At 36.0% G+C, this 13,179-nt stretch overlaps 1 protein-coding gene across 1 annotated transcript; it reads right to left on the bottom strand.

Moving 5' to 3' along the window:
- Positions 1-8,339: 8,339 nt before the first annotated feature.
- Positions 8,340-13,179, bottom strand: LOC128517017 (caspase-6-like). The gene is made up of 7 exons (XM_053490749.1): positions 13,141-13,179; positions 12,653-12,697; positions 11,038-11,178; positions 10,772-10,848; positions 10,510-10,685; positions 9,644-9,788; positions 8,340-9,226 (listed from the first exon to the last, which is right to left on the bottom strand). Exons 2-7 carry the CDS (start codon positions 12,679-12,681, stop codon positions 9,012-9,014), a joined length of 783 nt encoding a protein of 260 aa, XP_053346724.1. The 5' UTR covers positions 12,682-12,697; positions 13,141-13,179; the 3' UTR covers positions 8,340-9,011.

Genomic DNA, 13,179 nt, shown 5'->3' with positions numbered 1-13,179 from the left:
CTCTGAGCAGGGTAGTCGTTATTAATTTTTCACTAAGTATTTTATTACTTGAGCAGTTTTTTTTATAACGAATATAAGAGTACATGTTTTTCCTCACAGGGTACAGGTTAATTACTGGCACTGATTATAGAAATAAGAAATTATTTACTGAGAAATTACAGTATGTTGCCAAAACAAACCGGAGCGGCATGTCGGCTGTGTTGTACACTGTGCACAAAGTCAATGTACTGTTTAAGTAGGAATTGTATACATAAAGCACTAAAGTCCTTCATACAAACCCATTTTTATAAATCAATTAAAGTTCCAAATGAATTAATGATATCTTTTATTGATTTTGTTTTAATTTCCAACAGTCATAATGCTTGATAATCATGCTATAACCTGTTACTATTTATTGGGATTTTTTTTTCTTGGAGAATTGAGCAATAAAATAAGAATTTTCGACAGAGAGAATAGACGGTGACATAACATGACTCAAATTCCAGCTAACCTCACCTGGATGACTGAGAATCTTCACAGACATTCTGAGGAATCATATTTTCTTTCACATCATGTGGATGGCCATGTGTGTGTGTGTTGCATTAAGGGAATTAGGTGAGTGTGATGTTCTGGGTGATGTTCTGTTGGGAAACCTTGTTCATATTCTTACAAGCCGTCAAATCTGTGGATCAGCATGGCAAAGGTTTTCTTCTTTTCAAGAAGATAGGTCATATGAGGTGACATGGAGGGGATCCACATCTGCCCCACAAAGACTCTCTTCTGGTGTCCCACAAAGTTCAGTACTTGGTCCTCTTCTGTTGCCCCTCTATACCTGATCTCTTGGTAAGGTCATATTATCGCATGGCTTTTCATACCATTTTCATGCAGATGACACACAAATTATTCTCTCCTTACCTCTCTCCAACAATCAGGTTTCCACCCAGATCTCAGGATGTCTGCCAGGCATCTCATCCTGGATGGCAGCCCAAGAGCTGAAGCTCAATCTGAGTAAAACTAAACAGCAGGTTCATCCAGGGATTTGGAAAGACATTCATCCAGACTCTTCTCTGTTCTGGCACCTAAATGGTGGAATGAACTTCCTAAAGCTGAGTCTTTAACAACCTTTTTATCATTTTTATTTGGCCGCCAAATTCTCCATTTCTCAACCTAATCAAGCATCTGTAGGATGCTCTGGAAAAACAAGTCCAACCCATGGAGGCTAAACATCGTAACTTACAGGACTTTACAGACCTTTAGAAGTCTAGTGGAGTCCAGGTGGGTTGTCAGTGTTATGGCTATGTTGGTTATGTTCCTAATTGTTAAGGCAGTGCAGGACACCATGTTGAACAGTTGTATTACAACATGTATATGTTATTAAGGGATTAGTAAAGGACAAATATTAGAAAGTAAACAAGGGTGTGTAGTGAAAAAGATAACATGACAACCTTTTTCCAGGAAACTCTGCCTTGAAAGTAAATATGCTATTTACTTTCAATTTTAAAAAGAGTTTTGAAAAGTTTTTCTCCGAATCAAGTTAGTTTGAATCATATTGTTAAGTTGTGGTTGTAATTTTTTTTGGAGCTGGTACTATGGTGGGTAGATAAATGATGTGGTATTTTAAAGTAGTGATGGGAATTCCACATTATTCCTTCCCTTTTCATAGTCTTGTAACTGTATCAGTAAGAGTTTGCTCTGCTCCAAAGTCAACTTATAGTCTGATATCAGACTATCAGTCAGAGTTAATAGATTTATATGCAAGCTACATAAGCAGCACACAATTCAAGTCCAGACTAGAAAATTCTTGTTAAAATTTTTTCTAAACTCCCCCACCCTCCGAAGAAATGAGATGTTTTCTAGTTAAATGCTCAACAGGACTGTGTGTGAGGAACCTTAAATCATGGGCAAACAAGATGTTTTCAAGTTTAACTTCTCTCAAAGCTAAAGTAAATATACCATACTTATAGTCAAGTCCAGAAATATTATCATTACAAGCAAAAGAACTTTAATATAATGCAGATAATATTTATCAGGATTAAATTTTTCTTTAAGTGTTTGGCAGAAATGATTAAATAGGTTTTCATATTGTTACCGCGAAAGTTGCTCGTTTGTTTGTATTAGGGTTTAAATAATCTGCACTTTTTCTGTTTATACAAAATAATAATACGTAGTTTTATATTCTAATACTACTGGACTTTTGCTTTTTCCCATTGCTTGCACTTTTTCTAAGAATGCGCGAATCTCTTCATCTAAAAACAACAAACGGAATTCATCCCCAAACACTCACTCACTCATCTTCTATACCGCTTTATCCTGTATTCCGGGTCGTGGGGACCTGGAGCCTATCCCAGGGGACTTAGGGCACAAGGCAGGGTACACCCTGGACAGGGTGCCAATCCATCACAGGGCACACACACATACACACACTCACACACCTATTTACACACTACGGGCAATTTGGGAACGTCAATTACCCTTACCTACATGTCTTTGGAATGTGGAAGGAAACGGGAGTACCCAGAGGAAACCCACCAAGCACGGGGAGAACATGCAAACTCCATGCACACAGAGACAGTAATCAAGCCTGGCCGGAAATCGAACCTGGACCCTGGAGGTGCAAGGCGACAGTGCTAACCACTACACCAGTGTGCCGCCCCATCTCCAAACAATCAATGGATAATATAATATATATAATGGGTAATATTCAGCTCGTTCAGTGTGTGGATTGCAGGATGTTTAGACATTCTTCCTCCGTCGTTAGTGGTAATTTTACTTGTGATAGGTGTGTGTTAGTGAGCACTCTGACGGAGAAGATATCAGCGTTAGAGGAGCGCATCCAGACTTTAGAGAGGGTTAGAGAGTGTGAGAGCAGCGTTATTACTGTAGCGGACAGTCTGGGTGCCGCAGGCAGAGATAACCAGCCCCCGACTCCAGCATTAGAGCCCTCACAACGGGGCGAGTGGGTGACTACTTGGCGGCATACTCGTTCAGCCAAAGCTAACTCTAAGGCTAGCCCACCGGAGCACACCTCTTCTGCGCTTCACGTGTTCAACAGGTTTGCTCTCCTCAGTGATGCACCCACTGAGAAACCTGAAAGAGCTCTGGTTATAGGAGACTCTATACTAAGACATGTAAAATTAGCCAGGCCTTTAGCGGCACCAGCGGCAGTGGTTAGGTGTATCCCGGGAGCCAGAGCACCGGACATAGCAGGTAATTTCTAAGATAGTGGTACATGCTGGAGCTAATGATATACAGTTGTGTTAAAAATAATAGCAGTGTGCTGAATAAAGTAAGTAAAGCTCCATATCCATATAATAACTTTTAATTTAAATCACATACTGTAAATGCATTGGACTCCCTGCACGTTCTATTCTGAATCACAACATGAAGAAAAATGTGCTAAATGTATTATTAGTTTGCAGAAAGTGAAGAAAAAATAGCCATGTCATCATTCATCTTTACAAAGTGATCAATTTACCGTTAAAACAAAAATGCTTGAAGATTAATCTTTCTTGTGCATTTCTGAACTAATATTTAGTTGTATAACCAGGTTTCTGAGAACTGCTTTACATCTGTGACATTTGTACTACAGGCCACAATTCCTCTGCGTTTCTAGGTTTTGTCTCAGAAACAGCATTTTTAATGTCAGCCCACAACTTTTCTATTAGATTAGGGTCTGGGGATTGGGCTGCCACTCCATAACGTCAATCTTGTTGGTCTGGAACCAAGATGCTGCTCGCTTACTGGTGTGTTTGGGGTCGTTGTCTTGTTGAAACACCCATTTTAAGGGCATTTCCTCTTCGGCATAAGGCAACGTGACCTCTTTAAGTATTCTGATGGACTCAAATTGATCCATGATCCCTGAAATGTGATAAATATGCCCATCACTATAGTACGAGAATCATCCCCATATCATGATGCTTGTGCCTCCATGCTTCACCGTCTTCACAGTGTACTGTGGCTTGAATTCAGTGTTTGGGGGCCTGACAAACCGTCTGCGGCCTTTAGACCCAAAAAAGACAACCTTGCTTTGTCAGTCCACAAAACATTGCCCCATTTCTCTTTAGGCCAGTCAATGTGTCCTCTTCAGCACGTCTTTTTTTCAACGATGGGACTTCTTGCTGATAGCTTGACTTCACATAGTCGTCTTCTAATAGTAATAGTACTCCCAGGTAACTTTAGGTGTTCTTTGACCATTCTGGAACTGATCATTGGCTGAGTCTTTGCCAATGTTGTTTTTCCTCGATCCATTCGAATGGTAGTTTTCCTTTTTTTTACCACATCTTTCTTGTTTTGATCTCCATTTTAAAGCAATTGATATTATTTTCTGCACTTCTTTGTATGTTTTTTTTCCATCTCTACTCAACTTTTGAATCAAAGTACGCTGTTCTTCTGAACAATGTCTAAAACTACCTGTTTTACTTTTTAGGGAAAATGCATAGGACAACCTTTTGTGCATTTATCCTTACATAAGGGGAACTTGTTTGATGCCTGTTTTTCACAGAATAATTTATCTCTCCAATTGAACTCCACACTGCTATTATTTTGAACATACCCCTTTTCAATTAATAATTCAATTACACAGAAACAGGGGCATCCAATCATGACTGTTGGGTCTGTTGGTTTCTATTACTCCACTACATCTACAAGTAAACTATTTACTATGAAGAAATATAATTTCTCCCCAAAACAATTATAGATCTGATTACTGATGTTGGACTGCTATGATTTTGAACACAACTGGGTACGCCTTTGTCAGTCAGAGGTTAGTAAGAATAACTTCATAGAGGTGTTTAAATTAGCGAAGGCGATATCCGATGGAGTAGTATGCTCTGGTCCCATCCCAATAAGACGTGGTGACATAGCTTACAGCAGGTTATGGTAGCTGAACCGCTGGATGTCCAGGTGGTGCTCCGAAAATAATGTGGGCTTCATAGACAATTGGAAGACTTTGAGGGCAAAGCTGGCCTGTTAGTGTCCATCCCACTCGGGAAGGTGCTGCTCTCATTTCCTGTAGTATAGCTCATAGTCTCAGAAGAGACCTAGTTAATCGGTGACAATCCAGAGGCCAGGCCAGGGAGCAGAGAGACAGGCTAAACCAACCGTCTGCTAGCTGCATAGAGTCGTCACTCAGGGTTCATCATATTGAGACTGTGTCTGTTCCCCGAGCTAAGTAAAAATGTGGAAATACTTAGAAAGGTCTGTTTTAGTAATTTAATTGAAATGCGTGTGACTGGGGACAGTTCATGAAGACGGTCCTGGCCTCGGCTGATGCTAACAGCTGTTCTATGAGGACTGCAGTTGCTCAATACTTTAGTTCAGGACTTTCCTACAGTCTACCTGAGCCTCCAATAACGAACTGGACTCCATTTGAACTTAATCACATCTCCTGTTATACTGAACTTCCAGTCTCACACAGTATGAGTGCAGATCAATCCCTGTTATCCGTTATCACCCAGATAAGGATGGGTTCCCTGTCATGTCTGGTTCCTCAACTCCCTAGGTTTCTTCTTATCATCATCTCAAATTCAAGTTTTATTTGTCACATACTATACACAGTCATACACAGTACGATATGCAGTGAAATGCTTATCACCTCTGACCTTAAAAATAAAAGCGACCCTTCTATATACTAGGACCTATACTGTATAATTTTTAGGCAATGGGAAGCAGAACTGTTAAAAAACAAAAGTGCAACATTGTTTCAATCTTACAAGTTTTACTCAGCTTTAGAATATGAATCTTTGAATATGAAAACATAAGTTTCTGCCACAGTTTAGAAAATTTGACTGCTGACTTTGGTAAACATTTCAGTGAATTAATTTGTGACAATTAGTACAATAGCTTTCATCTTAGTGTTTGTAATAGTGAAATAATAGCTATATGTATAATTTTATATATTTATATTTATAATAATTGTTATTTTTTCTGAAAAAGAAAAGAGTGGTATAAGCTCAGGCAGGGGCGTTTCTAGGATTTTCAGTTAAGGGGGCTCAGCCCCCACAGATGTTTAACACATATTTGGCTTGTTATGAATCAGTACTAAAATGAGTCTTCTTGATCACACACGCTGTTTACCATATAAACATTTTTCTATGTACAGGTACAATCAGAAAAATGTAACCAGAAAACAGCATATAACTTTAAACTTACATTGATTATCAATATAAACAACACACCTACAGTATGAGGCTGGAATAAACTGTGTGGTGCCAATAAGGTTAAATATTTATCTGTTCATTCTTTGACAATACTGCTGCCTTTTGTTGGAAACTGGCAGACATAAAAAATGTGACAAAAATAGTTTCTGATGCAACGACTTCAATCAATGTTGGGAACCCAGTGTTAATGTGCCTGAGAGGCTCCGCTTCCAGAGAACTGAACTGGAGAACTGAGCAGAGAACTGGAGATGGAAGGTTTTTCAGGTCACATGGGAGTAGTGACTTGTGACTTGAAAAACCTTCCATCTACAGTTAAATATAAATATTAAAACTTTGATCCTGTTATCTAGTTTAATTAAGTGTTTTAGCTACATAAATAAGACAGTAGGTTCTCTATTCAACCCCTTAAAATGTCATAGCTACTCGGCTATTTATTCAAATTCATTAATATAGACAAACATTGTTTTAATGTAATTACACAAAGCCTCTTTTTAATATCTTTCTTCTGTTGTTTCTATTCATTAAAAAAAAGTAACTTTTTCTGAATCAAAGTGACAAAAACCCTTCTCTAAGGCTAATAAATGTATTTTACCATTTGGGACATTATTTAATACAATATAATATTTATTTATGCGAGGGCACTGAATGCTGTCTGTCACTATGTTTAATCATTTATGTGTATAACTCTATGGTAGTTAATGCCATATGCACTGTGTAATGTTTTATATAGACAGTCAGGTTTTCCAATTAAAACAGCGACGGCATGATTGTTGTATAAAGTAGACTATAGGTTGATAGAGTATGATGTATTAAGGGCTTCATTTTCACTAGAGGAAACAGCTGGTGTGATGAGGGTGAACACAGCGAAGATTTAACTGATTAATCCCTCATGACATTTAGTAAACTGTATTTATGAGAAAGAACTGCACTGATGCAGAGTTTATACGGGGGCTGAGTTCAAATGTCCTAGCGACGCCCATAAGCTCAGGTAAATGAGGCCTGCAGGACACACAACGCAAATACAAGTTCGAAATTTGTAAGGTTTACACAAGCTCAAGTTGATCATAACATTAGGTTATTTTTATTTCATCTCAACTTGATTACTGTAATGTGTTATATACAGGAATCAGTCGGTCATCTCTCTCTTCGACAGCTACAGCTTGTCCTAAATTCTGCCGCTCGACTTTTAACCAGCACACACAAACGTGACCATATCACTCCGGTATTAAAGTCACTTCACTGGCTTGCGGGTCACTACAGAATTGATTTTAGAATGTTATTACTTGTTTATAAGTCACTGAATAGGTTTACACATCTGTACATCTCTAAGCTTTTACAAACACATACAATATTAACAAATCTCAGATCCTCAGACCAGTTACTCCTCTCTGTCCCAAGGTCTAGACTAAAGCTCAGAAGTGACCGAGCGTTCGCTGTCGCAGCACCTAAATTATGGACCAGTTTACCATTTAATATTAGAGCAGCACCTCTACATTAGAAACTTTACAATCCAGACTAAAAGCTCACTTCTTTTCACATCAATGACACATTTTTTCCCTTATTCTTTTTATTGTTTATTTTACTTTTTAATTACAGAAGTTTTTTTTATTACATATTTCAATTATTTATGTATAATTTAATTTGATAACTGTTTTTATTAACTGTCACTAACTGGTTTTATTTACTTGTTAAGTTGAATTTTCTTTGCTTCCATTTAAGGTTGTTTAATCCTGGTCGTTTTATTTCTCCCTTCAGTTGTTTTTTAAGTGTGCTATAAATAAACTTGACTTGACTAGGTGATAATATGTGGATTATTATGGATTTATAATGGAATAAAATGATTTTAGTCAAAAGTAACCAGGAACATTATGAGTGTGAGCCAAAAACTAACACAGCATGAGGGTTGAAAAAAAAAAAAAGTTTGCAGAATACGTTTTTTTTTTTTTTTATCTGCCTAGGGAGGGCATTTCACAGAGCAGTTTCAATAATCTCAATTAGTAAATAGAAACTATTCTACAGGGAAGAGTGGTAAAAGAAATTCTGAGTGCCGTCATTCTCACCAAGAGAGGTGCTACTAAATAATGAAATATGGACTGTCAATTTATTTATTTGCTTTATTGTTTTTTATTCATTAATGTTAGCGTTGGAGTGCCTAAAAAGGCAGTTTTTAAAAAGTTCTTATAAAAAAATGACAATTTTACAATAAAAGGTTCACAATATAAGTAAACAAGTAACATCATTAATAGCTTTGTAACACACAGCTTTTCCAATAGGACAAATGTAACTATAGTGTTGTATCTAATTAAAAACACATGTTGATATTGATATATGCAATAAAAAATCATTCACAAGAGCTTCTAAGGCAGATCATAATTTCAATCTAATAACAGCTCAATTAAATCAATTTAACAGCTGCAGCTAGATTTAATAGATTGCTGAAATTTAGAACAGACACAGAGGTGAAGTTGTTTGGAGATAACGGCACTTTAAAATGACATTACATTCAACTATAGGAGGGTTATAAAACTAGTCTGACACTGGTAGTCACATGCTCATGATCACATTTATTATTACTTATAGTTTTTGTGTTTTTATGTTCAAAGTTTTCATGTTTATTGTTTAATGTTATACATTGTTCTTATTAAAACACTCTGCACTTGCTCCACCTCCATCTACCTAACACATCTACTGTATCAACTACCATCAAAACTATGTCTATAAACAACCTCGTGAAAATCTTACAGAAAAAATTCATTACATACATTCATTCACCCCACAAACAGTTTTAATAGCTGAAACTTTATTATGAAATGTTTATTGATCAATAAATGAGTAATGATGACCAGTAATGAACTGGGTTTGGGTGCTTCATTATTACTTGGACCTAAAGTGAAGTCTTTTAGTCAGCATGGAGGTGAAGCAGGGCATTTGTTTATTATTGTGAACAGTGGCTGTACGACGAGAAACCTTCATGTTGACCAGTGTTAGGAGCTCGGTGAACTCCATAGTTGAGCCATGATGAAGCAGCGTTTCACATAAATCCTGAATGTAAAACGATCCATTTTCTGTGTGCCGAAATGAAACAAATCCTGTTTAGAGAAGAAATACACACACACACAAACACACACACACACACAAACACACACACACACACACACACACACACATATATATATATAAACTGTGCTTTTTTATATAACCAAGATACATTAGGACATTCTAGGGATTCTTATAAATTTAAATTCTAAAGGTTCTTCATAATGTTTATACAACACTTATATGTATATACTGAGTGTGTGATTATGAATAGGTAAAGAAAAAGCCACATATTCAGGTACAAGAACTTGTAATTAGGAATCGTGATCATCTGACATGATTTATGAGCCTTAACTGAACTGAGGTTCATAAGAGAGAGAGGTATGATCACTCATAAGATATGATGAAGTAAATGTAGTGGATATATTTCTCTATATTTATTTAAGTCTCACACTCTCATTCATACTCACCCTCTGCTACAGAGTAACACATGAGGAAATCTGCCCCGGCTGGGATGGTGTAGATGTTAGCTGCTTTTTCCACCTCGTCCTCATCATCACTGTCCCCTGCCATCATACCGGTCACTGCCTCTTCATATTTGTTACCAGCACACGCCTGCAGATTTAGCCATGTACAGATATCATACATATAACCGAATTAGAGTGCTGTAATTATTGTACGTCTGTGTAATTATATCTTTAGGCCCCTGCCTAGGTTATGTAAACACCACCACCACCCCGAAACAAACAAACAAAAAAATACATGAAAAAGTGGATTTTTCAGTAATTTACTGGCAACCTGTTGCACACAGACTTCTGCTCTGTAACTCAAAGCATTGAACACGTAGTGCATTAGTGCAGTTTTAATGGAGCTAGTTAAGGAGTGAAAGTTGTTAGTCAATGCTTGCTAGTTGTGTTAATTGTTGTGGATTGCTGGTTAAGGCTTTGTGATATAGCTCAGAAGGTTGTGTGTTCAAATCTTTGTGAGCAAGACCCTTCAGTCCATTTGTATCCTGTATAAACCAATTGCACAGATGTACTGGGTTATGCTGCATGTTATTTAATATTATTCAAGGTAATTTGCTGTAAATGTTTTATAGTTTTTTATTATTAAATATTAACACTAACAAATATCTTGAGTTGTCAGCCTCGTTTATGATTGTTTTTTATACAATTTACTTTGTTTAAATAAAAAAGAAAAAAGCCTGCATCTGCATTCTCACCTTCATCTATTCGTTACACAGTCCAGGTGTATGTCCAATAAATTATTGTAAAATGTACAGTTTACTGTTGTAAAAGAAGATTAATCAGTACTTTTTAAATGACATTACAGTCACCTGGAAGATGAAGATCTTGGGCTTTCCTACAAGGCTTTTGCACTGATCTCCTCTGAACATATCTGTCACTTCCTTAATGTTAATCTTGTCATCGGAGGCATAAATTTCCCCGGTTTCCCCATGAGTCAGGAAAACACAGACAAAGCAGTCGGCATCTGCATGGTCGGCTGCTGCAGCTGTGTTTAAAAGTTGATAAGGTTGATGCAACATACAAATCAGTGTTCAGAAGCATGAAAAAATTGGAAACTCTAAAGAATTTTACCTTTACGTAATTCTTTGAGCACCTGCTCCTTCCTGTAGTCATTGTGAGAGATCACTTCAAAATTTAGGGCTTTAAATCTGAAATAAAATTTAAAAAAGGAAAGTAGCAGAGGCTGAAAAGGAACAATAATTTTATCTACTTTGTTTTTTAAGGGATTTAAAATATTTAAAAAATCTATTAAATGCATAGTGGAATCTCAAAATATAAAACAAATGTACACAGAGAAATGACAGAAGGATGACATTATCATGTAAATGACTGCGCACCTTTCTGAAAGGTTATCTCTGTCTCTATTTGTGCCACGACGCTCCTTTTGAAATGGAGATTGAAAATGTTCATGGTTGAAGATTAGTGCCAAACCTCGACTCCTGTGGTTCATCTTGTACTCCATTAATGAATCAATTGTTCTATCAAATAAAAGCACATATTATCATTTCTAAAATAAAATACAGAGAATCATAGACATCTTACTCTGAAACCAGAGCTAAAGAATACAATACAAGAGTTTTGATGATTTATTTGACTAATATGAGATAGCATTTAAAGAGGTTAGGAATAAAGGTCAGTTATAAACATCATAATCAGCAACAGATTGCTGTTTATGCAAACAAACAAAAGCATATTATGGTATTTAGTTCATTTATTCATAACCAGCACCTGGTTTTTGTTGTTTGTTTGTTGTTTTCTTTTATTTCATACTCACATTTCATATTGCTTTTTTTTTTAATTTAAATACTATCATACTACTAATATTATAATACTAATATTTTCTTTTTCTTTTTTAAATTCTGGGTCAAAGGCGGTTGTATAAACATTTCCCTGCATATCATACTGTGTATGGCTGTGTATGTGACAAATGAAATTCAAATTTGATTTGATTAAAAAAATTTAGTTTCAAACAAAGCAACAATTAATAAAAGCTGTTAAATAATGTTTTGTGTACTGTATATTATTTGTTTGTTTGGTTGGGTGGTTGATTTTTAAATCATAATGGTGTCAAAGTGCACAATTGCCCAAATATCATGTTAAATTGTTTTGATTATATCAGTGTGACTGTAGTATGATTTTAATATGTAATAAAATGCTATAATTCCACCTTTCACAGTTTGGTCACTATGCATAAATTAGCCCAAAAATGTATTTGTGTCAATGTGAATATGCAATTTAGTATATGACGATTCCATGCAGGGTTGGGCGAAGAAGAAAGAGTGAGGAAAAAAGTAGCCATAATTCATAAGGTTAAATGTTACATCCATAATGGCGATAATTAAAAGCGAGTGCTGTTGTGTGATGCAGCCATAGACACAGTGTTTACAGCACGAATGCTGAATATATCACAGCCATGCTAATATTCAATACGACATCACAACCTCAAGCGTGATATCGCTTTTATACAGAAGTTCCACAAACAGATTTATGATTTGTTTATTTATTTAACTAACAAGAACACAAGAGAAAAAAGTGCTACATTTTTTGTTGTCCACAAAACATTTTTATTTAAAGTGCAAACATTAGTTTATAGATCAGGAAACAACCACACGAAATCTCATCAGACTCCTCCTACTCTACCAGTTTCAGTTTCACTTTAGAAGATGACGACAGCACTTCATTATAGTATAAGTATGTGGCAGTGACAATGACAGATGAGGCATTAATGTTTTTGCATATGTGTTCATAGAGCCATATATATTTTACAGTAGCGTCATGAATGGATGTTATCTCTTTGTTTAACTTTCTTTTGTACATGATTGTGTTTGTAATTATTAAAATGCATCATTACTCCCAAATGCTGCCAAACCAGTGCTGGTGATACTTTAAAGCTTCTAAAAACAAGAATATATAGTAATGAAAATAATGTTGAAGGTAAACGTGGAATTTTACCTTTTACTTTGCTCACCAGTCCCAGACATTTTCTCTCTTCAGACTCTTCATACACAATGGTTAAGAGGATAAGCAAATAGAATCAAAGGTCAAATGCAAAGTTATTATTTTACATAACACTCAGACTTCCCTTACTGTAGCTGCTTTATGTTTAAGCTATAAACATAAAGCAGTTGTACTAAATCTCAGCATTTCTGTGGGCGATCAGTAAGATAGAACTTTGCTAGGATTTAATTTTTATGTAACAAAAACTGGCAAGTTATAAAATAACAAACTGGCAAATCGAATGGAAGCTTATTCCATTTGATTTGTTAACTGGAATTAAATAATACACTCCTAAAACAAAGTGTTTAAAAATGAATTTTGCCTGGCTTTAACAAAAATCAGTATATAATAAAAATATAAACAAATATAAATAAATAAACCAAACAAAGGCAGTCCTGACAATATTTAAAAATTAAGACAGAGAGAGAAGGTAAAAACCTCACCTGACGCTTGCCACCAAACGAATAAGGAATGAGGTGGAG

This window comes from Clarias gariepinus, unplaced genomic scaffold, assembly GCF_024256425.1.
Source record: "Clarias gariepinus isolate MV-2021 ecotype Netherlands unplaced genomic scaffold, CGAR_prim_01v2 scaffold_31, whole genome shotgun sequence".
Taxonomy (NCBI): Eukaryota; Metazoa; Chordata; class Actinopteri; order Siluriformes; family Clariidae; genus Clarias; species Clarias gariepinus.
Note: the sequence above shows the minus strand (reverse complement) of the source record. Positions and strands in the feature narration are given on the sequence as shown.